Below are 21,063 nucleotides of genomic sequence, written 5' to 3'. Positions count from 1 at the left end.
TGCATTTAACCGAACCGGAAACTTCATATTCATGCAGGCATCCATCAAAGTCCCCGTTCGATTAATAATAAAATATGCTGACACCAACCTGGTATCACCGTGGATCCTCAAAGATCAGGCAAATGAGAGACACAATGAATAAAAGGCTAATTGTCTGTCTTTGGCCGCAAGGCATAGAACTGGACAGGCAAGAGATTGAAAGACTTGGGAAATCCCTTCTGGAGTTCCGACTTGACGACCTCCATGCCAGCTGCCTTGAAGACTTCTCTGAATTTCGCATCTGTCCTTGTGACGCTACTGTCCTCACTGTCGTACATATCCTGTCCAGCGAAATGGGTGGAGAGGTTCTCCTTGAGAACCATCAGGCCGTTTTCAGTCAGCGACTTGCGACACCGCACCGTATAGTCAATGAGTTGTGAATCCGTGAGATGGCCCACACACCACTGGACCCAGATTAAATCGTATTTCTTCTCTGGGGTCCAATCTTCAAGGCCGCGCGTGTAGATAGTTCCAATGACGCCATCTCGTTTCAATTGGCTATCTTTCATCACTTGTGTGAATTTGGCTACCGGCTCTACCGCGTCTACCACATCGCAGACATGGCTCAGGAAGCCCTCTGTCACTCGGCCAACACCGGCGCCACAATCCACACCTTGATGAAATTTGCCCTCAGATTGAACGCCTGGTAGTAAACGGCGAACCTTGGCTAGGAAGCTTTTAGACCCTTGTAGGTCAATGCGTGACACAGATGGGAACTCGCCGAGCATGCTGCCCGTGGTGGCTGGGACACTGTTCCAGTATTTCAAGGAGGCAGCATGATTGATTTTAGAATCAGGCGCAGTGTTTGAGTCTGTCATATTGGAAATTTTGATAAGGGTGTGTGATTATTTATTGGAATGATTGAACATCCGTAAGAGGCAGGATTGTCTTAGGTTGATGATGTATCATAAGAAAAACTATATCAACCCCTATCACGTGATCATATAGCAACTGCAACGTACAACGGTAGATGTACATCGATATAGACTCTAATCTTCGATATGCATATAGTGCATACTTTAGTATGATTGGTTGTTTTAATCTTTGTCTTAGAGTGCTAAAATAGACACTTCCATGTATTCTTGGCAATGGACTTTAATTGACCCTATTTCACCCTAATTGACCCCATGAAGACGTGACACGCTAGACAAGAAATAAAAACTGGGCTGTGCTAAGATCGACAGGGATAAACCAGAAAAATCTCTGATCCTAATCTCTAATACCCTGAAACTTGAGTTCAGGGACTTGGATTACGTGTAAGCACTGGGCTGGGGCGACACACCCGTTAAAACAGCGTTGTGATTGGAAGTGCCCGCTGTAGCGTCTCCATTTGGGTGTAAACTGCCGATCGTTCATAAATCATTTCTTTCCCCTTATCATCTCCCTTTTCAAACCAACTTTTCTCTACTCACCACAGTCATTCTTTTATACTGTTTTTTGATTTTTCATAATGGCAAACGATCGCTCAGATGAGCGTAAGCTCGAGAGTGGCTCTCCTGCTCCCAAGGACAACGGCCTCCACCCCGGCTTCTACATCGCGTACGTAACACTATCTACATACGATCCAGGGCTCTGAATAGGGCGCTGCTGTCGAAAATGAAATTAAGACTCGAGTTTTTAGCCTGTGGATTGCTCTGAGCTCCAGCGTCATCCTGTTCAACAAATGGGTTCTTGCGAGCGCCAAGTTCAGTATGGACCCCTTATCACTGATCCCCTATTCTTCGCATTGGACTATGCTAACTTGTATTGCTTCTAGACTTCCGTGAGTTCCTCCGGCGCAATCGAGTTTCAACCGCGTCCACAGAAATTAGTTATTGACATGAGATACCAGCGCTCTTCTTGACGACCTGGCACATGGTGTTCGCCACAGCGATGACCCAGATTCTCGCCCGGTTCACCACCGTACTTGACTCGCGCCACAAGGTTCCCATGAACCCGGCCACCTATACGTGAGCAACCCTGATGATGCAACATGGAATAACTAGCACAGCTGGAGTCCGACCCGAATTCTCGATCGCTAACCAGTGGATTTGTGCGACACAGGCGCGCCATTGTGCCCATTGGTATCATGTTCAGTTTGAGTCTGATCTGCGGAAACCTGGCATACCTCTACCTGAGTGTTTCCTTTATCCAGATGCTTAAGGTGCGTTTGAACCGGGAATTTTGGCCTCGATTGCGATCTCCGCCCGCGCTCTCGAGTTCTAGGCTTGACTCAATGCTAATACCATGTTTTCTAGGCTACCAACGCCGTCGCAACCCTCTTGGCCACCTGGGCTTTCGGAATCGCTCCCACCAACTTGAAGACTCTCGGCAATGTGTCTCTCATTGTTGTTGGTGTTGTGATTGCCTCGTTCGGCGAGATCAAGTTCGAGATGGTCGGCTTCCTCAGTATGTTATCTTCCGGTATATTTGACAATCGATGTCTAACAACTATACAGTCCAGATTGCCGGTATCGTCTTCGAGGCCCTTCGTCTTGTCATGGTCCAGCGTTTGCTCAGCTCCGCCGAGTTCAAGATGGACCCCTTGGTCTCTCTATACTATTATGCCCCGGCCTGCGCTATTACCAACGGTGTTGTCACCCTCTTCGCTGAGGCTCCCCGTCTTACTATGGGTGATATCTACGGTCTCGGTATCGGAACTCTTGTCGCCAACGCACTGGTTGCTTTCCTTCTTAACGCCTCTGTTGTTTTGCTGGTAAGTCATGTTTATTGCATGGATAGTAACCACTTGCTAACACACCAATAGATTGGCAAGACTTCTGCTGTTGTCCTGACCATGGCTGGTATCCTCAAGGATATCCTCCTTGTCGGTGCCTCTATGTTTATTTTCCGCGATCCCGTCACTGCCCAGCAGTTCTTCGGTTACTCTATCGCCCTGGCTGGTCTGGTGTACTACAAGCTCGGTGCTGAAAAGTGCCAGAGCCTTGTTACCGATGTGCGCCTCCAGGTTGGTGAGTATAACCGCACCAACCCTGCACGCACCAAGGTCATCCTTGTTGGTGTTCCCTGCATCCTCATTCTGTTGGTTCTCTACAGTGGCAGCTCCGCCCCCGCTGCTGCTGCTGCTCAGGTGACTCACTAAGCACAAACGCGAGTGTATTGGCGAACTGAAGCAATCGACGGAAATTTGGAACACGCGGTGCACATTTCACGTGAGCCTATTGTTTCACGAATCCAAGCTCGGATAAATAAATCCGATGCTTATGTTAAATTTTGATAAAGATGATGTCTTGTCTGGACAGGACAGAACATGCATGTAAAGTTAGGGGACATAGACGATATTTGGCTGTTTTCATTGGGGATAGGATTTATAATCAACGCTTGCATGAAATTGATCCATGGATATATTATTGTATCAACTATATATTTATTCCTAGCATTTATATTGCGCAGTATAGTGGTTGCGATTCAATGTTTCAGATAGACATCTTTCTCGATGACTTTGAGATGATGTAGCATATCATATTACCCCTTTCATGGATAACGCTTGAACAAAATATCAGCCAGGCCGTATGAAACAGCCCCGATGGCGAATGTAGCAGCAAACACAGAAAACCCGACGATATACACAGGTGAATCTTCCTCTGGAAACAGTGCACTCCCGTATAACTGTGCCAAAGCAGCAACGCCAGACATCCACGCGAGCATGATCGCACGAACATCACGAGTAACCGGAGCCAGAGCCGTAGCAGCAAATGAAAGACCCAGCGCGCTTCCCGTTAAGATAGTCATGTTAATAAAGCACAAAAACACATATCGCGCAGTACAGTCTCGAATACCTACTGTAAGAGCGAAGAACACCATCCCGAGTATCAAGTCGCCCACCAATAGCCGCCCTCTAGCATGGGGTTTGCGGTCAGCAACCCAGCAAATGGGGATAACAGCAGCTAGGGAGGCAATATACAGCGGAGCTGTCATGTACTGCGCGGTGGCGGAGGCATACCCCATGCCATTGACCAAGGTTGGATAGAAGTATGAGATAGCCGAGGCTCCAAAAATGGTCATGTAGCCCGGGATCAGTACCCAGATTCGCCAATTGGAGAGTGCTTTGAGCAAGAGTACGAATATAGAGATGCTCTGGGTTTTTGATTCGCCTTGGTCAGCCGTTCCGTCTTCGATGAGCCTCTGTTGGCCTAGTTTTCGTTCCTCGGGGGATAGTGCATGACTGTTGTGCGGATAGTCGAGTAGAGTCCAGTGGATGATCAAACTTACTCCAGCAGTTGTGACACCTTCGATAATAAAGAGCCATCTCCAGCCGCGGATATCGTGTGCGCCATCTAATGACGATGTGATAGCTCCCGAGATTACACCCCCGAAGGCTCCTGATAGTATGCCTGCGGTTAGGAATGTGATGCACCGTTTTGATCTAGTTGCGGTAAGTAATAATTCAAATCTCAGCTAGTGTTGTAGATAGAGGGAAACATACTGCTCGTTCTTCCGATACCATGCAGAAATCAAGAAGATCACAGCGGGCTTCATTAGAGTTAGAGGTGGATTCGTGGAATATTACTCGAGGCACTCACACCAAAGCCTGCTTCAAAGACCCCAAGAAGAAATCTTAAGGCTATCAATTGGCCCTGGTTACGGACAGCTCCTATCAAGGCTGCTATAGATCCCCAAGCAAATGTGATTATTGGAATAAAAACCGATGGGCGAGTCTGAGAGAGAATCATGCTAGATCTAGATTTAGAATTTTGCATGTGGAAGATACGAGGCTCTTATCTTACTTAGAGGGCACCACAGCAATAGTATAGCCAATCACCAATACTATCACCGCTGTATAGTATTGATGTGAGGTGAGATGCAGGTCATCTTCCATTCCGGCTATCTTTGCAAGACCAATGTTCGATCTGTCCTAGTACGTTTAGCAGAATATAGGTTGCAATCTCTAGATCAATGTACCATATAGGACAAAAGGTGAAGAATAAAGATCGAAGGCATTAAATGTAGATCGATCTTTCGAACTAGCCTCTTCTCGGCGTCTGCATCGATAGCGATACATCTGGGGTTATCAGAATGCAAAGCCTGAGGTTTGGCGTCTTCAGCTATAGACATATCAGGGATGGTTGATTATATCAATTGCCAGGTTGAAGAGTGATATTGATCAAGGAGACGACTTTGTTCAACTACTCTTGCTAGCATCTAGTCTGGAACTACTGGTCTTATATCGTCAAATCCATGGAGCTGTGAGTTTACAGGGAAACTCCTTGTTCGATCTGGGACCGTATTCGGATTAGGGTTGCAGACACTGAGTGGTCGTTCTTCTTCGATGCCACAAGCATTTCACAACATTTCTTGTATCGTAGCAAATGCTACGGCACATAGGACCTTGGTCTGTCTACAACTATAGAAAATCAATGACTATACAGAGCCACGTAGTCAAATAAGTATATAAATAGCTAATACATAGGAGAGAATTTGTGTATTGGAGTTCCATTTGAATTTGGCAGCTATTTATATAAGACATTCTTAATAAAAGCCCGAGTTGTTCTCGCAGTTGCCTGTTTTTGTGTTCGCGGCTGTTTTTGGAAATGTGTCATTGTTGCGCGCGTCTGGGCCCAGACGTGCCCCCAATGTCTTACATTTCATCTTTGTAAATATTCGAACACCTTGAAAATTTATTAGTGGCTTCGCGTTGAATTTTAAGCTTTTCGGGTGCTACAAGCAGCAGAACAAAATATTTGGCCATGGCGACCAATAGAGGGATTGTTGTCATATCAGGAGGGAGCGCGGCGAACAATCTGGTCGATGTATTCAGCGCCGTCCGTGAAAGCAAAAATTGTCCACTTAGCTACATCATCCCAATCAGTGATAACGGAGGATCCTCTTCCGAGTTAATTCGAATATTTGGTGGCCCTGGGATTGGTGACGTTCGAAGTACGAACTCTTTGCATCTCCCCGAACTCGCTTGCTAATTTGTCGGACAGGTCGATTGGTACGTCTGATTCCGGATTCGCCAGCAAACCCTGAGAGGTCAGCAGTCAAGGCATTGTTTAACCATCGGCTCCCTGCGGAAGCAGGCATCGCAACCAATGAATGGCAGTCCATTGTTGACGGCACATCTGAGCTATGGACAGCTATCAGTCCGGCAAAGAAAGAGTTGATACGCTCATTCTTCAATGTACTAAACCTGGAAATCCTGAAGCGAGCCCGACCGCCATCATCAACCTTTGACTTCACCTCCGCAAGTGTGGGAAATCTTTTCTTGACTGCCGCCCGGCTGTTCAGTGGAAGCTTCGAAAGTGCCATCTATTTACTCGGCAGTATCTGTGGTGTCCCATCAGATTTGGTGCGCGTAATCCCAGCAATCAACTCCAATTTCTCTCACCATATATCTGCATCGCTTGCGGATGGAACTGTCATTGTCGGCCAGAACAGCATCTCGCACCCAAGTGAGGCGACAGCCCTCGAGCACAACCCCCGCACAAGAAGGCCGAGTCTGCTCCTTGCCGATGGGGACGATATTGATTACACGGATTCCGAAATGTCGGACCCAACGACCTACGAAGAGGATCACCTTCCCGGCTCTCTGGCAACTCTCCGCAACAAGAATATCAAGTTCAGTAAAACCGAGAACGAAGATTTGAGTTCCAGAATCACTCGCATCTGGTACATAAACCCCTATGGCCAGGAGATCCGACCACCGGCGAACCCACGAGTGCTGGAAGCAATAAATGACTCCCAGGCCATTATCTACAGTATCGGATCTCTCTACACATCAATCATCCCTGCCATCGTCTTGCGAGGTGTAGGCAAAAGCATCGTCTCGAGTCCAGCTAGGCACAAGATCCTCATTTTGAACGGATCATTGGATCGGGAAACGGGGCCTCCATCTGCACCGTTTGCCGCGTCTGATTTCGTTGAAGCGATTGTAAGCGCTGGAGAGGAAAGCCGTGGACGGGGCCCGATTGTTCATTCTCGGTATCAAATCGAGAACCCTGCGACGGCTTCAGTGCAAGACAATGTCCAAAATTACAGATCCCTCCCATATACCAACTATGTGACTCATATATTGCATCTCGATGGTCCGGGTACACCGCATGTGGACCGTGAGCGGCTCACGCATATGGGTATCGAAACACTTCGCCTTTACGGACGAAAGATTGTGACGAAGGGTGGCGATAAGGAGACTGTTGTGGGAATGCAATATGACCCCAATGCCCTTGTACAGGCCATTGAGGTAGTGTTGGGGAAAAAGGGGGATGCGATGATTCGGGGAGCTCTGGGAAATGCACTTAGTCGACGGAATACACTCGATCCTGCAAGAAGGGATCGAGCGAATGTGCAATAGTATATGTTTAGAAGCAATCATCGTACTATTCTATATTGCGATACAACTACATCTACGCACCATGTAAATCAATACAGAGGAACTCCATTCGTAAATCGCACATCATTAACCACAGCCCTGACGCAAATCGCTAATGCAAAATCCTAAAGAAAATACCATTCGTTCCCATGCTCCGATTAGCAATGCCGCAAGAGTCGAGAGAAAAACAAAATTTGAAGAGCCGAGGGAAAAGTCGAAGTAAAGGCTCTATTGACCAGATACGAGAAGATCACCTCGCTTCCTCGTTTGAAACAACAGCGGAATGAGATTCCTAGGCTTTCCAGGCGTCTCCTTGCGCGAAATCGGTGTGCGACACACCGGGCAAGTACCCTTATGTTGTTTCGAAGAATCACCAGCGCGTGTTTGTTCGCTCATCTTCAAGCAGTCGATTATGCACTTATGACAAAAGAGGTGGCCTAGATATGGTGAGTTAGTAGAAGCCATGGCGTGCTCAAATCTTATATAGTAGATAATCAGGCACGTACCACATGATGTGCTCGTTGCGTCCACAGGCGTCTCCATACAGATAGGACATTTGTAAGCGAGTAGAGCGGAGAGGTTCGAGTTGCTATCTGCCAATGCCTGCGCTTTGATGGCATCCTCCCTCTGTTTGGCCACTGTTCGAGCGAGTGCAGCCGCAGCCGAGTCGTCAGTCATGTCGATCGTTTCAATGGGCTCGTCTTCGGAGGGAGTCGAAGGGGACGCGATGGAATCGCCGTGCTCGTCGCTCCAATTACGGCGACGCTTGACACCGCGGGGAGTATCCGACTGTCCATGTCGGGAAGAGGATGCCTGCTGAGAAGAGGATGCTTGCTGAGAAGAGGATGCTTGCTGAGAAGAGGATGCTTGCTGAGAAGAGGATGCGTGGGCCGATGCGGCAAGCGGGGAGGAGGATAAAGAGATAGGATTTTGCCGCGGTGTTCTCGTTGTCAGGTCGACAACCTCAGGTCTATTTCGGCTCATTTTGACAGACTGGGTAGTAGGACGATTTCTATGAAGTTTTTGTCGGGGTTAAAACAGAACGATAGTCAAGGTTGGAAAAGAAAGTCGTCTGCGGCTGGGTGCTGCTGTCATGTGGGGGCGTGAGACGATTTAGAATTGTTGGCCGACGAACAGCCTCCAGATTTTAAAAGAATTCGTGGAACCACAAGAAACACAGCTGTAATGCGTTTGAGCAGTGAATATCATCAGCAAAATCGGGGTTCTCTTCAGCGATCAAAGCAGGTGATGGCGACAATGACGGACACTCTTATCAAACCAGTCATGTGATGATAAGATACCAGATAAGCCAAGCTGATCTATAACTAGAAGGCGGTCAGTGAGAAGATAGAGGGGTTGTTTATCGGAAAATCATTATACCGACAGGACACGCGATCAAGTCCCGCCCACTTTCTTAACATAATGCGTTTGTCTGTAAGTAGAAGGCGGTCAAAAACTCCGGGAAAACTTTATTCCGACCTGCATGACGCCCAGATCTGAGATATCGCGATAGGTGATGTGATGATATCGAAATTACCTACGTCCGTCTTCAATACTGCTTTTTTAAGAATTTTCTTCGGGCTACCAGTGCAGCCTCACGGCTGTGGCCATACTTTTAATATGACATAACACTCCCAGACTCTCATTTCTATGATGTTATCTTGGAAGTCCTCCTGCACTCCTTCTTCCAGGGGTGCCGTGAGGTCTTTCTCACGACTGAGCTCGCCGCTCTTGGTTAAACTACCATCACGGTACCAATTCCACAGAAGCCATACAAGACTCTCCTCTACTTCCACCAACAACGTTGCCACAACAAGGTCTCTTTCTGGTAGATACCCTGTCTTTTACGCTTTTCGATAAGAAATAACCAAATTGCAATCACTGACCTCGCGCAGTCCCTTCCTCATCCAGATTCAATGATATTGGAGTCCAACAACTCAGCGATTATGTCCATGCTCAAGTTTTCCCAAATAAAGGTCGCATTCCGGACCCAGAATTAGTCGCACTTTCGAAGGATCATTTGGCCAGACATGAGCTCCTGGGCAAGTCTCAAAATGGCGCGGGTCCTGTCGCATTCGATCTTCCTGCTCTCAAGGGGCAAACATTGGATGAGCATTTCTACAAACTCGGGATGGATTCTTCCGAACCGTATCTAACATGGGCTAAATCATATGCGGCTCTGAATTGTCCGGCCAAACCGCGCAAATGGGTCAAACGCAGTGGATGGACCAAATACCATACGGATGGCACCTCTGAGCCTGTCGATGCCCCTAATGAATCAATGTTAACATTCGACACCGAGGTCATGTACAAAAATAATTCATTTGCGGTCATGGCTTGTGCGGTAAGCCCGACAGCATGGTATGCGTGGATATCGCCATGGCTGCTCGGTGAGTCAAAGAATGAAATACAGCTAGTGCCCTTGGGGGACCCTACACAGCCCCGCATCGTGGTTGGCCACAATATTGGTTACGATCGAGCCCGAGTCCTTGAGGAATACGACATGCGGCAGTCCCAAAACTTCTTTCTTGACACAATGTCACTTCACGTGGCTGTAAACGGGATGTGTTCACAGCAGAGACCAACTTGGATGCGCCACAAAAAGAATCAGGACTTAAGAGACAAAATCTCGAACGAGCACGATTCCGTGGAGCTTGCTGCACTTCTCGAAAACAACATGTTAAGAGAAGAAGAGGAAGAGCTTTGGGTTGGACGAAGCTCGGTGAACTCCCTGCGTGATGTAGCCAAATTCCATTGTGATGTCACCATCGATAAGGCACAGAGAGACCTGTTCGGTGAACTTGATCGTGACTCTATCCTGAGCAGGCTGGAGGAACTGCTTGACTATTGTGCCGCCGATGTCGCCATCACCCACCGTGTTTACCGGAAAGTTTTCCCCAACTTTCTCGAGACTTGCCCGCATCCTGTCAGTTTCGGCGCTCTCCGACACTTGTCCTCTGTCATTTTGCCTGTCAACGAATCGTGGGAAGAGTATCTTGCCAGCGCAGAGGAAACATATCACAAGCGACTTGACGACGTCCAAAGTAAATTGCTAGCACTATGCGACGAGGCATTGAAGTGTAAAGACCAATCAGACATTTATACGAGTGATCCTTGGTTACAACAGCTGGACTGGTCCGGTCAAGAGATCAAAATGGTGAAAGGAAAAAAGAAGGGTGACCCTCCTCGGCCAGCAGCCAGGCAAAAGAAACCAGGAATGCCCAAGTGGTACAAGGACCTCTTTAGTTCAAACACTGCAGAGATCAATCTAACAGTGCGAACTCGCATTGCACCTATCTTACTCAAACTGTCATGGGACAGCTACCCTCTTGTTTGGTCGGACCTACACGGATGGACGTTCCGTGTTCCCCGTGATCAAATCAAACAGTATGAGAATCAGCCAGTCGTTATCTGCGATATGGCCGAAGAAAAGAACACCGAGTTGCGAGACGATAGAAAAGCCACATACTTCAAAATCCCCCACAAAGACGGCCCACAGGCCAGATGTACTAACCCGCTTGGCAAAGGGTATATGCAGTATTTCGAGCGCGGGATTCTTTCATCTCAGTATGAGCTCGCCAAACAAGCGCTGGATATGAACGCATCATGCTCCTACTGGATCAGCGCTCGAGATCGAATCAAGGGTCAAATCGTGGTCTATGAAGATCAAGTGCAAAAGGGCAAAGAGAAAAGTGAAGCAAGCGACAATCGTGTCGGATTTATTCTGCCTCAAGTTATTCCCATGGGAACTATCACCCGACGTGCCGTGGAAAATACTTGGCTGACTGCCAGTAACGCAAAGGCTAATCGTGTCGGGTCAGAGCTAAAAGCTATGATCAAATCACCACCAGGCTACTCGTTCGTTGGAGCCGATGTCGACTCCCAGGAATTATGGATTGCAAGTCTTGTCGGAGATGCCTCATTCCAGATTCACGGAGGAAACGCAATTGGTTTCATGTGCTTAGAAGGATCCAAAGCTGAGGGGACGGATCTTCACTCACGAAGTGCGTCTATTCTGGGAATCTCGCGTAATGATGCCAAGGTCTTCAACTACGGCCGAATCTACGGAGCAGGCGTCAAGTTTGCCGCTACTTTACTTCGCCAGTTCAACCCGTCTCTGACTGAAAAGCAGACACAAGACACTGCTAAAAACCTATACAAAGAGACTAAGGGAACGCGCACTTCACGTCGCCTCTTGAGCGAGACGCCGTTCTGGCGAGGTGGCACTGAATCATTTGTATTCAATAAACTCGAAGAGTTTGCGGATCAAGAACGACCTAGAACACCTGCTTTAGGTGCTGGGATAACCGAGGCGCTCATGCGACGTTTCATCAACAAAGGCAGCTTCATGACATCCCGAATTAATTGGGCCATTCAGTCGTCTGGTGTCGATTATCTTCACCTCTTGATCGTTGGCATGGACTATCTCATCCGACAATTCAACATTCAAGCCCGCTTGGCCATCACTGTTCACGATGAAATTCGCTACCTTGTCAAAGATGAAGATAGGTACCGCGCTGCCATGGCTTTGCAGGTTGTCAACGTTTGGACTCGTGCCTTATTTTCACAGCAAGTGGGGATTGATGACCTCCCCCAATCTTGTGCCTACTTCTCAGCCGTCGACATTGACCATGTGCTTCGCAAAGAAGTCGACATGGACTGTGTGACTCCTTCACATCCCCACAAAATTCCGCATGGTGAAACGCTGGATATTACTCAACTCCTGGACAAGGATCAGGCAGCTTTCTTGGACCCTTCCATCATACCACGGTCGCCTCCAAATCCCGAAAAATACCCATACACCCCACGGGAGTCTGTCATGTCCGCCTTCCAAGCTTCCAACGACATTGACTTCATCAAAGCCCAGATCACCAAAGATGACAAAGAGCTCCGCGATATCATCAAGGAGAAGACCCGGGCAGCTAGCGCTCCTAGCCCTTCCACCCCTTCTACCAAACCGAAAGGCAAATATACGAATTGGACTTCAGCAAAGCCCCAGCGGGCAGTTATGATGGATATGGAGTCAGGCCTCTACCCCGACTTCCACAGCCACCCTAGGTCTAGTTCTCATGGGAACAAGCAGCCTCAAATCGGATTCCACCGTCCTTCCTGGAAACCACGGGCAACAGCCCGAGCATAATGCCGTCTCCCCCTTCTCTTCCTCTGATTCTCTTTGTACAAAATTCTCTTTGACATCCTACTTTTACTGTAATTATTGTTTTACTTCCCTATCTTCTTTAACTATTGTGGATGTTGTTATATCTGGAGTGATCGGAAGCCAGCATTGGGACGGCGTTACGGCATGATGCACAGTGAGGTGATGGAATGGAAGCTGTGTGCCTATATATGTACTTGTATGAATCAATATTAATGAGCCCAAGAGTCCTAAACTATCTATTTATGTACAGGTATGAAGTAGAGTACTGCGGGGGCTGTACCCGTCCCAGTCTCCCTTAAATAAGATAAGGTAGCGCTCGCTACTCTGTACTCCACCTGAACCCCCTTGTGCAGCAAAACCCCTGTTTCTCCTGTTTTTTTTTTCTGCCCACTATTTATTCCTTGCTTTCATTTCTTCATTCTCGTGTTTTTCATGTTCAATCATCACATTCTCATTTGAAAGCCTTTCTCTTTGAAACGGGTTTCATCTTAATTATCTCTGCAGACGCGGCAGAAAAACGCCCTCGACGACGTCATATCTCCGCGCAACTTCGACATGTTCTCCCCTGAAGCTGCGGTGTCTCGATGAGAGGTGCATCGATTATTCAAATATATTCAGCGTATATTCCCGCCAACAAAATAACACCCTGCCTCGGGTTTCACATCATTGAAGCACAGCTTATTGAAGTTTGGAGCCGATGAAAACCCGTCATCCTACCAATGCGATTGGATGTGCGCATCTATTTGAACCGTGAAGATGAGCGTACACTCGCTTGATTATGCACAGCACGGTGCGACACGAACTGATATCGATATTGAGGCCGGTCGCCCGTCGGTCGGCTCCCAAATCTCTCCAACAGGAAGAGAAGGAGAGGAAACTTCGTTTCCCGCGTTCACCACAGCAGCACGAGTGGACTCCACCGAGACAACAAAACGGCGAGCTAGGCGCAATACTGCCCGCTCATATCACCCCGAAGGATTTGCACAAGATCCCAATTGGCAGCCAGGAACCGAACCTGGCATTGACCCAACCAAGCCGCTACCGCCGTACACATCAGAATGGGCGTCCAACATCCCCGCGGACCTACACCGACGCTGCCAGATTACTGTTGTGGATTTCTCACAACATGAAATGCGACAGTATGAGCTAGACAATGACACATTGGAGCAATTTTTGCAGCGAGAGAAAGAGCCTTGGGTGCAATGCCGGTGGATCAATGTCAATGGGTTGAGCTGGGATGTTATCCAGATCCTTGGAAGCCATAAGAGATTGCATCGGCTTGCAATTGAGGATGTTGTACATACCACTAATCGCACGAAAGCAGATTGGTACTCGGACCATGCCTTCGTTGTGCTGACATTACAAAAGTTGATGAAGATACAAGAAGAAGACTCTTCCGATTCGGAGGATGAGGAGGAAACTACGGCCAGTCGATGGAAGTCGAGGGACCGGAAAAGTTCTGTAGTCAGTGACAAGAGCTCGATTTCGTTGAAGCGCCCCACGAAGTGGAATGTTATCATGGCGGCATTGAAGGACATTTTCCGAGTCAGACCCTCCGGGCGCCAGGAGCGCAAGGAGAAGGCAACGTATGGGTCGAGTGTTCGTCCTGGCCTAGATCATGCTTCCAAACAAAACTCACATTTCGGAAATGTTGGGACCGCCACAGAAACGACTGCCAGGAGTCTTCAGCGATATCGCGGCGGCCCCAATGAGGATCGAATTGAGTTCATGGAACGCCATGCTGCACTTGCAGCTAAAGGGCTATGTGTCACTTTGGAGCAAGTTTCGATTTTTCTACATGCCGATAATACGGTAACATCCTTTTTCGAAACGAGTGCGGATGATATCGAGGCGCCAATTGTCAGGCGTCTTACCTCGCCTGAGACTATTCTTCGACAGTCATGTGATGCCAGTATGCTTTTGCAGGCCATTCTCGATGCCGTGATTGATCTTGCGATTCCAGTCACGATGGCTTATCAAGACGCTATCGGAGACCTCGAGCTGGAGGTCCTGACTGATCCAGACATTGAACAGTCAAAGTCTTTGTATATATTGACATCCGAGATTGCTGTTCTGCGGAACTCCATGCAGCCCATGGTGGCTGTGATTAATGCTCTCCGTGATCACCGGTCTGAGCCTGTCGGTACACCAGGATTTGGTGTCTTGCGGAATCCCCTTAGTCCAGGTGCTGTGGAAGATGTTGATTTCCATCCACATGTGGGGATTGTAACGCCAAATCTGAAGAGTGTTGGAGGCACAGGTGTTACGATCAGCTCTATGTGCCATACATATTTGGGAGATGCCCTAGATCATTGCATTACCATTGTTGAAGGGTACGATCAGATGCGTCGTAACGCTGATAACATGATTGACCTCATTTTCAATACTATTGGTATGTTCCTTCTGGCAACACATGAAGAAACCTAACTAATATGCTGCGCAGGTGCCTACCAGAACGAAAGTATGAAGCAGCTTACTCTTGTAACTTGCCTTTATCTTCCTATGACATTCTTGACAGTATGTACAGCTTGAATCTATCAAGAAAATATCTCTAACAGTCTTAGGGTTATTTCGGAATGAACTTCACACACTTCGGGGTAATTGAAAACAATGAAGGGTATGTTTTTCGACCTCCCGCCCCCCCCCCCCTCTGTACTTATTGTTGACTTGAGTAGATATTTCTGGAAGATTGCAGTGCCGTTCGTCTGCGCTACCCTTTTCCTCCTGATGTAAGTCCTTATATTCCCGTCGAAAACACCCAACACTAACCTGTATCTTTAGGCGTGACAAAATCCAGCGCTATGCTGTCATGCTTGCTCAGCGACGTTTGATTGTTAGCTCGAGGAAACAGAGACGAGAGAGGAAGAAGAAATAGATCGTGAATATCCTGCAGCTTACTGTTCCTATTGTTGTACCGAGAAGTTGCTGTACATGAGTGTTTTGGCATGTGACTTTTTGTTTGTATACATTTTCTTGCTTGCAGACCTTGTCGGGTCTTGTATTAATACTTTTCACTTGAAGACTACATATTTGAATCTCATATTCTAATACTATGATTCCAGGGATCAGTATAGTCATATTTCATTCTTCAATTTCGCTTCGTGACAACCGGTTTTATATTTCTAATGTACAAAAAAAAGTCACCAATAGTCTTAATCCAGAAGTATATCAGCCTCATATTATACACGGCCTACATGCCATTAGTCCAGAGACTTTCGTCGATAGGCCGAATAAGCCTTCCATGGAAGTCTCCAGTCTGATCGAAGCAACTGAGGGCTGAAAACATCGAAGTCTTGTTTCTCGAGGCGATCCAACCACATACGTGTGCCGACCGCCGGCAGGAAAACGCCAAATGCCCGGTTGACCTCATCGAGAGGTGACTCGCTGCTTCGAGCGCCAGGAGAATCATCATATACATGGCCTTCTTCGCCCTCATGCTCAAAGTCATGACCGACGTCCTCTCCAGCGCGAAGGTTGGTCAACATCTGCTGGGCAGTAATTAAATGATCGCTTGCCCGCGTCGCAACAGTGAAGACTGCATCCCGGAGACCCTCAGCTTGGGCTCCATACCGGAGGACATCTTCCTCCTTGACGCCAGCCTCTGCCATAACATCTAGAGGCAACATCACGGCGCCCTGTTTCGTACCCCCTCCTATCGCGGAACCAGCCACGCCAGGAGGTGCCTGAGCAGCCGGCGCAGGGAACGCAACAAATGGTAGTCCACGCAAGACAGCCGCGATTCCCACTGCTTTTCCGATATGAGATGCAACATGGTCTGCAGTTACCGAAGCCATGGGCAATGCCGACAAAGTGAGGTACATGAGCGTCGAGTATGTATTCTCGGCGTAGGATTCAAGCGCGGCGATATTTGGGTACGGGTCATTTGTTAGGGTTTGCTCCCGTGAGTTAATTATACGGGTCAGCCAGCCCTTGCTTATCCGCGCGCGGCCCTGCGTGCGCTCGTGTAGTTCGGAGATGGCGGATGCAAGCAAGATCGCGACGGGCTCTTTTGGTGGCGTGCCGGCAAGAATCTTGGTTACTGAATCGCGCCAGAATTGGAGTCGCATCAGTCCGATTGTGGGGGAGGAGGTGGTGTCGGGGATCATAGAGAGGGAGACATTTAATGCGCGCAGCGCAATGTAGAAGGATTGCGCATGTCGTGGAACGAAGGTGCTCAGTGTATAGGATGGACGGTCATATTTTCTGATGGGAAGAGAGATATGTTAGGTTTCAGACTTATTTACGTCGACGGAGCTTCAATTGGCTCAGAGGGCCACAGGGATGGTGTTTCATACGAGAGAAGAGCAACGCAGTATTTGTGAGCACCTTGGACTTCTTCTGCGGTAATGGGCGCGGCAATGGATTGTGTCCGGCTGAAGTATCGTTTTTGTGACTGGAAGCTTTGTAGGTAAAACCTACAGGCCCTACTTGCCTGGCATGGACGAGCTGTCCCGAGAAAAGACATGTTCAACATGAAGCTGAGAGGCTCTGGGGAAAAAGATTTGATGTAATCGGGGCAAAGGCATTGGCCAGCCAATCTTTGTCAGCGATACCTGGACACCTCGAAGACTGCAGTTTGACTGGTTAAAAAAATAAAAGAAATATATTAGAAAATTATAGTAAATGGGAGTAAATTCAAAGCAACTACCTAATGAGAATTTAAACTTGAAAAGTGCAGATATCAAATCCAATTTACAGCATTTTCCCTGACGTCGATCCGCCTGACTTCGCGTTTCTCGGCGCGTCTCCCCGTCCGCAACCTTTTTTCATCTTCATTTTGAAGCTCGATGGTACAGCCAATATGAGCAAGGATGTAGAGCAACGGCCAGCAAAGAGGCTGCGTTTCTTCACTGACAATCCATCCTCACCTTTACCTACCAAACCACGAGATACAGACGCGTCCCTGCCTCCCCATTCCCCGGAACACGACGAATATCGTACAGATCATGGCGCTGCTCTTGCGATTCCGTCACTCGACCGCATTCCAGAAAGCTCTCCTAGCTTAGAAAACAAAACAGATCAGCAGCATGCACGAGTCAGAGCGACGGAAAGCCGAGGGTTACCCATTGCGGACTCTGCGCCCGCTCCCTTTCCACGCCAGAATGGAGTAAACCAACAACAAATCGAAGAGGAAGTAAATATCAATACCACTACAACAAGCACAATTGCAGATGGCTTTGATGTCGAACTTTTCACCAGTATCGTGGGAGAGCAACTACCCGCTGATTCAATCAAAACCATTCAATCAGCTGCTTCCAATAATATCGAGCGAGCTGTTAATATATACTTTGATGGATCATGGAAGAAGCCTGGGCAGATAAATGGCAGCTTTCCGGCAACAATCCGGAAACCCGCTCCTCGGGTACAGCCCAGCCCTGAAACGCCAGCTGAAAGTAAATCGGTACTGCGAAATCAGCCACCAGCAAGGTATGTTGGCGCATTTGGTGTGGGGGGATGGGCAACGAGAAGTGGCTTGGGATTTCTCAAGCATGGTGATCCAGTCAATATTGAACGTGCACGCTCACAGCCAACGATGAAACGTGGCCGAGGAGGCAAAGCGTTTGTCAATCACAAAAGTGATGTTCTGACTCGGTTCACAAACACCTTGGGACAAGAAATCGGAAGGCTACCGCATGAGACCGCAGAGTGGGTTTCTACGCTGATTGACCAGAAGATATGTCGTTTTGAAGGAGTCTGTGTGTTTGTACCTGACAGGGTGCGAGTCAATGATACCATCTATTTACAACTCCGAGTCTACTTGCGAAAGGAAGCCTTTCAGAGTGGGGCACTTACTGCTTTTAACACTGATGATAACAGGTCCACTGGGCTGTTTGAAGAGAAGGAGAGCACCGAGGAGAAGAGTCTGCGGCTACGCCAGGTTGGTCTAGTGAAATTATTTCACGAAATAAATCTTCATCCTACTTCGACCAACCCGACTACGGAAAAGCACAAAAGAGAAGGCATTTTGCGTGCCGCTGAAATTGCAGAGCAATATGACAGTACGAGGAAGGAAAAGGACAAACCCAAATCAAACAAGGATTCCAACGACTCATCAGGCGAAGACGATAGCGAAGAACTGGAAGAAGACCAGCTCGATACACTATACCAAAAAGCCCAATCATTTGATTTCAATATGCCAACGGCAGATCCAGCACCTAGTTTCACCCTTGATCTACGCAAGTACCAGCAACAAGCTCTTCATTGGATGATGTCAAAAGAGAAAGACTCAAAAGAAATTCGAGAGAAGTCAATGCATCCACTATGGGAGGAATACACTTGGCCCAGAAAGGATGTTGACGACAAAGATTTACCACAAGTTAAAAACATTGACCATTTTTATGTCAACCCGTATTCGGGAGACCTCAGTGTTGACTTTCCTGCTCAGGAGCAACACTGCCGGGGCGGAATCCTGGCCGATGAAATGGGACTGGGGAAAACCATTGAGATGCTCAGTCTGGTTCATTCGCACAGAATCGAGCCTGATCCACAGGTTTTGAATGGTCTTAGTTCAGTAAATGACCTTGCTCGGATGCCGAACTCTTCCGGAGTGGTGCCTGCGCCGTATACCACTCTGGTCGTTGCGCCGACATCTTTGATCTCTCAATGGGAAAGCGAGGCACTCAAAGCAGGGACGTTGAGAGTCCTTGTTTATTATGGGTCAGACAAGGCTGTCAACTTGAGAGATTTGTGCTGCGAACCCAAATATTCAACGGCTCCACAGGTGATCGTCACCAGTTATGGTGTGGTATTGTCAGAATTCCGCCAGTTCGCTCTCCAGTCTGCTCTTGGACCCAGTGCGAATGGGGGTCTATTCTCTGTGGAATTCTTCCGAGTAATTCTTGATGAGGCCCATGTGATCAAGAACCGCCGTTCTAAGTCTGCCAAAGCATGCTATGAGTTAAAAGCAGCCCATCGGTGGGCACTGACTGGCACGCCTATTGTCAATCGTCTTGAAGATCTCTTCAGTCTGGTGCGTTTCCTGAAAGTTGAGCCATGGAGCAATTTCTCCTTCTGGAAGACCTTTATCACTGTGCCATTTGAATCCAAAGAATATGTGCGCGCCCTGAACGTCGTGCAAAGTGTACTGGAACCTCTTGTTCTTCGACGGACCAAATCGATGAAGACCCCAGAGGGTGAGCCATTGGTCCCCTTGCCTAAAAAAACGGTCATTATTGAGGAAGTGGAGCTACCGAAGCAAGAACGAGAAATCTACGACTGTATATTTACCCGAGCGAAACGAACTTACAACGACAACGTCGTGGCCGGCACATTGTTGAAGTCTTACACCACAATCTTTGCTCAAATTCTCCGCCTTCGTCAGACCTGCTGTCACCCTATAATGACGCGCAACAAAGACATAGTTGCAGAAGAGGAGATTGCGGCGGTGGCAGCTGATGCAACCAATGAGTTCAAAGACGACATGGATCTTCAAGAATTGATCAACCAATTCACGGCAGAAAACGATAATGCCGACTCGCAAGATACCCCCGGGACGATGGTTAAGTTCACTACCCATGCTCTTCGGCAGATCCAAACCGAGTCCAGTGGCGAGTGCCCTATCTGTTGTGAAGAGCCTATGGTCGATCCTGCAGTAACAGCTTGCTGGCACAGTGCATGTAAGAAATGCCTCGAAGACTTCTTGCAACACCAAATGAACAAGGGTGTCGAGGCACGATGTTTCAACTGTCGTGCTCCAGTAGATGCAAAGAATACTTTCGAAGTAGTACGACATCCATCCTCGAATTCAATTTCTTTCGGGGACGACACTGTGAGCAGCACGCCACCAACCAGCTCTCAACCTGCCCCGCGAATCTCCCTCCGTCGCATATACCCCCTCTCTCCATCCGCTCACACTTCAGCCAAGATCCACGCCCTTATTAATCACCTCGGACGCGTCCCTGCGAATACCAAATCTGTTGTATTCTCCCAATTTACCTCCTTTTTGGACCTGATCGGCCCACAACTCTCGCGAGTCGGAATCTCATATCTCCGCCTCGATGGCTCAATGCCCCAGAAGGCCCGTGCCGCTGTTCTAGCCGAGTTTACAAAAGCAGAGAGCTTTACGGACGATGATATCGTTGACATAGAAGATGATACCCTAGGGACAATCGGGCCTGCAAAGACCAGCGCTCCCTCGCCCTCAACACCGGCTCCTACAGTCCTACTCATCTCCTTGCGTGCTGGCGGCGTAGGCCTCAACCTAACAACTGCAAGCAATGTCTTCCTAATGGATCCATGGTGGAGTTTCGCAATCGAAGCGCAAGCTATTGACCGCGTCCATCGAATGGGCCAAACACGCGATGTCAATGTGACGCGATTCGTGGTCAAGGATTCCATTGAAGGCCGCATGTTGCGCGTGCAAGAGCGCAAAATGAATATTGCTGGCTCGCTGGGGTTGAAGATTGGCGGCGATGATGGTGATTCTGATAAGGGGAAGGAGAGGCTTGAAGAGTTGAAAATGTTGTTCGAGTGATTTTTTGCATGACTTTATAGTTGGTTGCTTCTACTTTACACTTGAGATACCCTGCTCCGGCGTGTAGATATGCATTTTCAATTT

General features: G+C 48.2%; 9 protein-coding genes across 9 annotated transcripts; 5 read left to right on the top strand and 4 right to left on the bottom strand.

Annotated features, from left to right (window-relative positions):
- Positions 1–146: 146 nt before the first annotated feature.
- Positions 147–857, bottom strand: N7479_010923 (N-terminal protein methyltransferase; the record flags this gene model as incomplete). Its single annotated transcript, XM_057258614.1, has 1 exon — positions 147–857. The coding sequence occupies one exon, from the start codon at positions 855–857 to the stop codon at positions 147–149; it is 711 nt and encodes a 236-aa protein (XP_057106072.1).
- A 632-nt stretch (positions 858–1,489) lies between these two features.
- On the top strand, positions 1,490–3,121 carry N7479_010922 (uncharacterized protein; the record flags this gene model as incomplete). Its single annotated transcript, XM_057258613.1, has 8 exons — positions 1,490–1,578; positions 1,661–1,728; positions 1,796–1,801; positions 1,871–1,988; positions 2,083–2,182; positions 2,277–2,427; positions 2,478–2,734; positions 2,786–3,121. 8 exons carry the CDS (start codon positions 1,490–1,492, stop codon positions 3,119–3,121), a joined length of 1,125 nt encoding a protein of 374 aa, XP_057106071.1.
- A 392-nt stretch (positions 3,122–3,513) lies between these two features.
- N7479_010921 (Major facilitator superfamily domain general substrate transporter) lies at positions 3,514–4,518 on the bottom strand (the record flags this gene model as incomplete). The annotated part of the gene is made up of 2 exons (XM_057258612.1): positions 3,514–4,405; positions 4,466–4,518. The coding sequence occupies 2 exons, from the start codon at positions 4,516–4,518 to the stop codon at positions 3,514–3,516; spliced, it is 945 nt and encodes a 314-aa protein (XP_057106070.1).
- Positions 4,519–5,726: 1,208 nt separating this feature from the next.
- Positions 5,727–7,330, top strand: N7479_010920 (LPPG:FO 2-phospho-L-lactate transferase CofD/UPF0052; the record flags this gene model as incomplete). Its single annotated transcript, XM_057258611.1, has 2 exons — positions 5,727–5,916; positions 5,967–7,330. The coding sequence occupies 2 exons, from the start codon at positions 5,727–5,729 to the stop codon at positions 7,328–7,330; spliced, it is 1,554 nt and encodes a 517-aa protein (XP_057106069.1).
- A 246-nt stretch (positions 7,331–7,576) lies between these two features.
- Positions 7,577–8,332, bottom strand: N7479_010919 (uncharacterized protein; the record flags this gene model as incomplete). The annotated part of the gene is made up of 2 exons (XM_057258610.1): positions 7,577–7,785; positions 7,855–8,332. 2 exons carry the CDS (start codon positions 8,330–8,332, stop codon positions 7,577–7,579), a joined length of 687 nt encoding a protein of 228 aa, XP_057106068.1.
- A 438-nt stretch (positions 8,333–8,770) lies between these two features.
- Positions 8,771–12,488, top strand: N7479_010918 (DNA-directed DNA polymerase gamma MIP1; the record flags this gene model as incomplete). Its single annotated transcript, XM_057258609.1, has 3 exons — positions 8,771–8,782; positions 8,987–9,176; positions 9,244–12,488. 3 exons carry the CDS (start codon positions 8,771–8,773, stop codon positions 12,486–12,488), a joined length of 3,447 nt encoding a protein of 1,148 aa, XP_057106067.1.
- Positions 12,489–13,262: 774 nt separating this feature from the next.
- N7479_010917 (putative CorA family metal ion transporter) lies at positions 13,263–15,381 on the top strand (the record flags this gene model as incomplete). The annotated part of the gene is made up of 5 exons (XM_057258608.1): positions 13,263–14,898; positions 14,950–15,023; positions 15,071–15,123; positions 15,182–15,235; positions 15,288–15,381. The coding sequence occupies 5 exons, from the start codon at positions 13,263–13,265 to the stop codon at positions 15,379–15,381; spliced, it is 1,911 nt and encodes a 636-aa protein (XP_057106066.1).
- A 325-nt stretch (positions 15,382–15,706) lies between these two features.
- On the bottom strand, positions 15,707–16,971 carry N7479_010916 (uncharacterized protein; the record flags this gene model as incomplete). Its single annotated transcript, XM_057258607.1, has 2 exons — positions 15,707–16,709; positions 16,751–16,971. 2 exons carry the CDS (start codon positions 16,969–16,971, stop codon positions 15,707–15,709), a joined length of 1,224 nt encoding a protein of 407 aa, XP_057106065.1.
- Positions 16,972–17,307: 336 nt separating this feature from the next.
- N7479_010915 (uncharacterized protein) lies at positions 17,308–20,979 on the top strand (the record flags this gene model as incomplete). The annotated part of the gene is made up of 1 exon (XM_057258606.1): positions 17,308–20,979. One exon carries the CDS (start codon positions 17,308–17,310, stop codon positions 20,977–20,979), a length of 3,672 nt encoding a protein of 1,223 aa, XP_057106064.1.
- Positions 20,980–21,063: the final 84 nt, after the last annotated feature.

This window comes from Penicillium vulpinum, assembly GCF_028829585.1.
Source record: "Penicillium vulpinum strain IBT 29486 chromosome Unknown utg000004l_segment0_segment0, whole genome shotgun sequence".
Lineage (NCBI taxonomy): Eukaryota > Fungi > Ascomycota > Eurotiomycetes > Eurotiales > Aspergillaceae > Penicillium > Penicillium vulpinum.
Note: the sequence above shows the minus strand (reverse complement) of the source record. Positions and strands in the feature narration are given on the sequence as shown.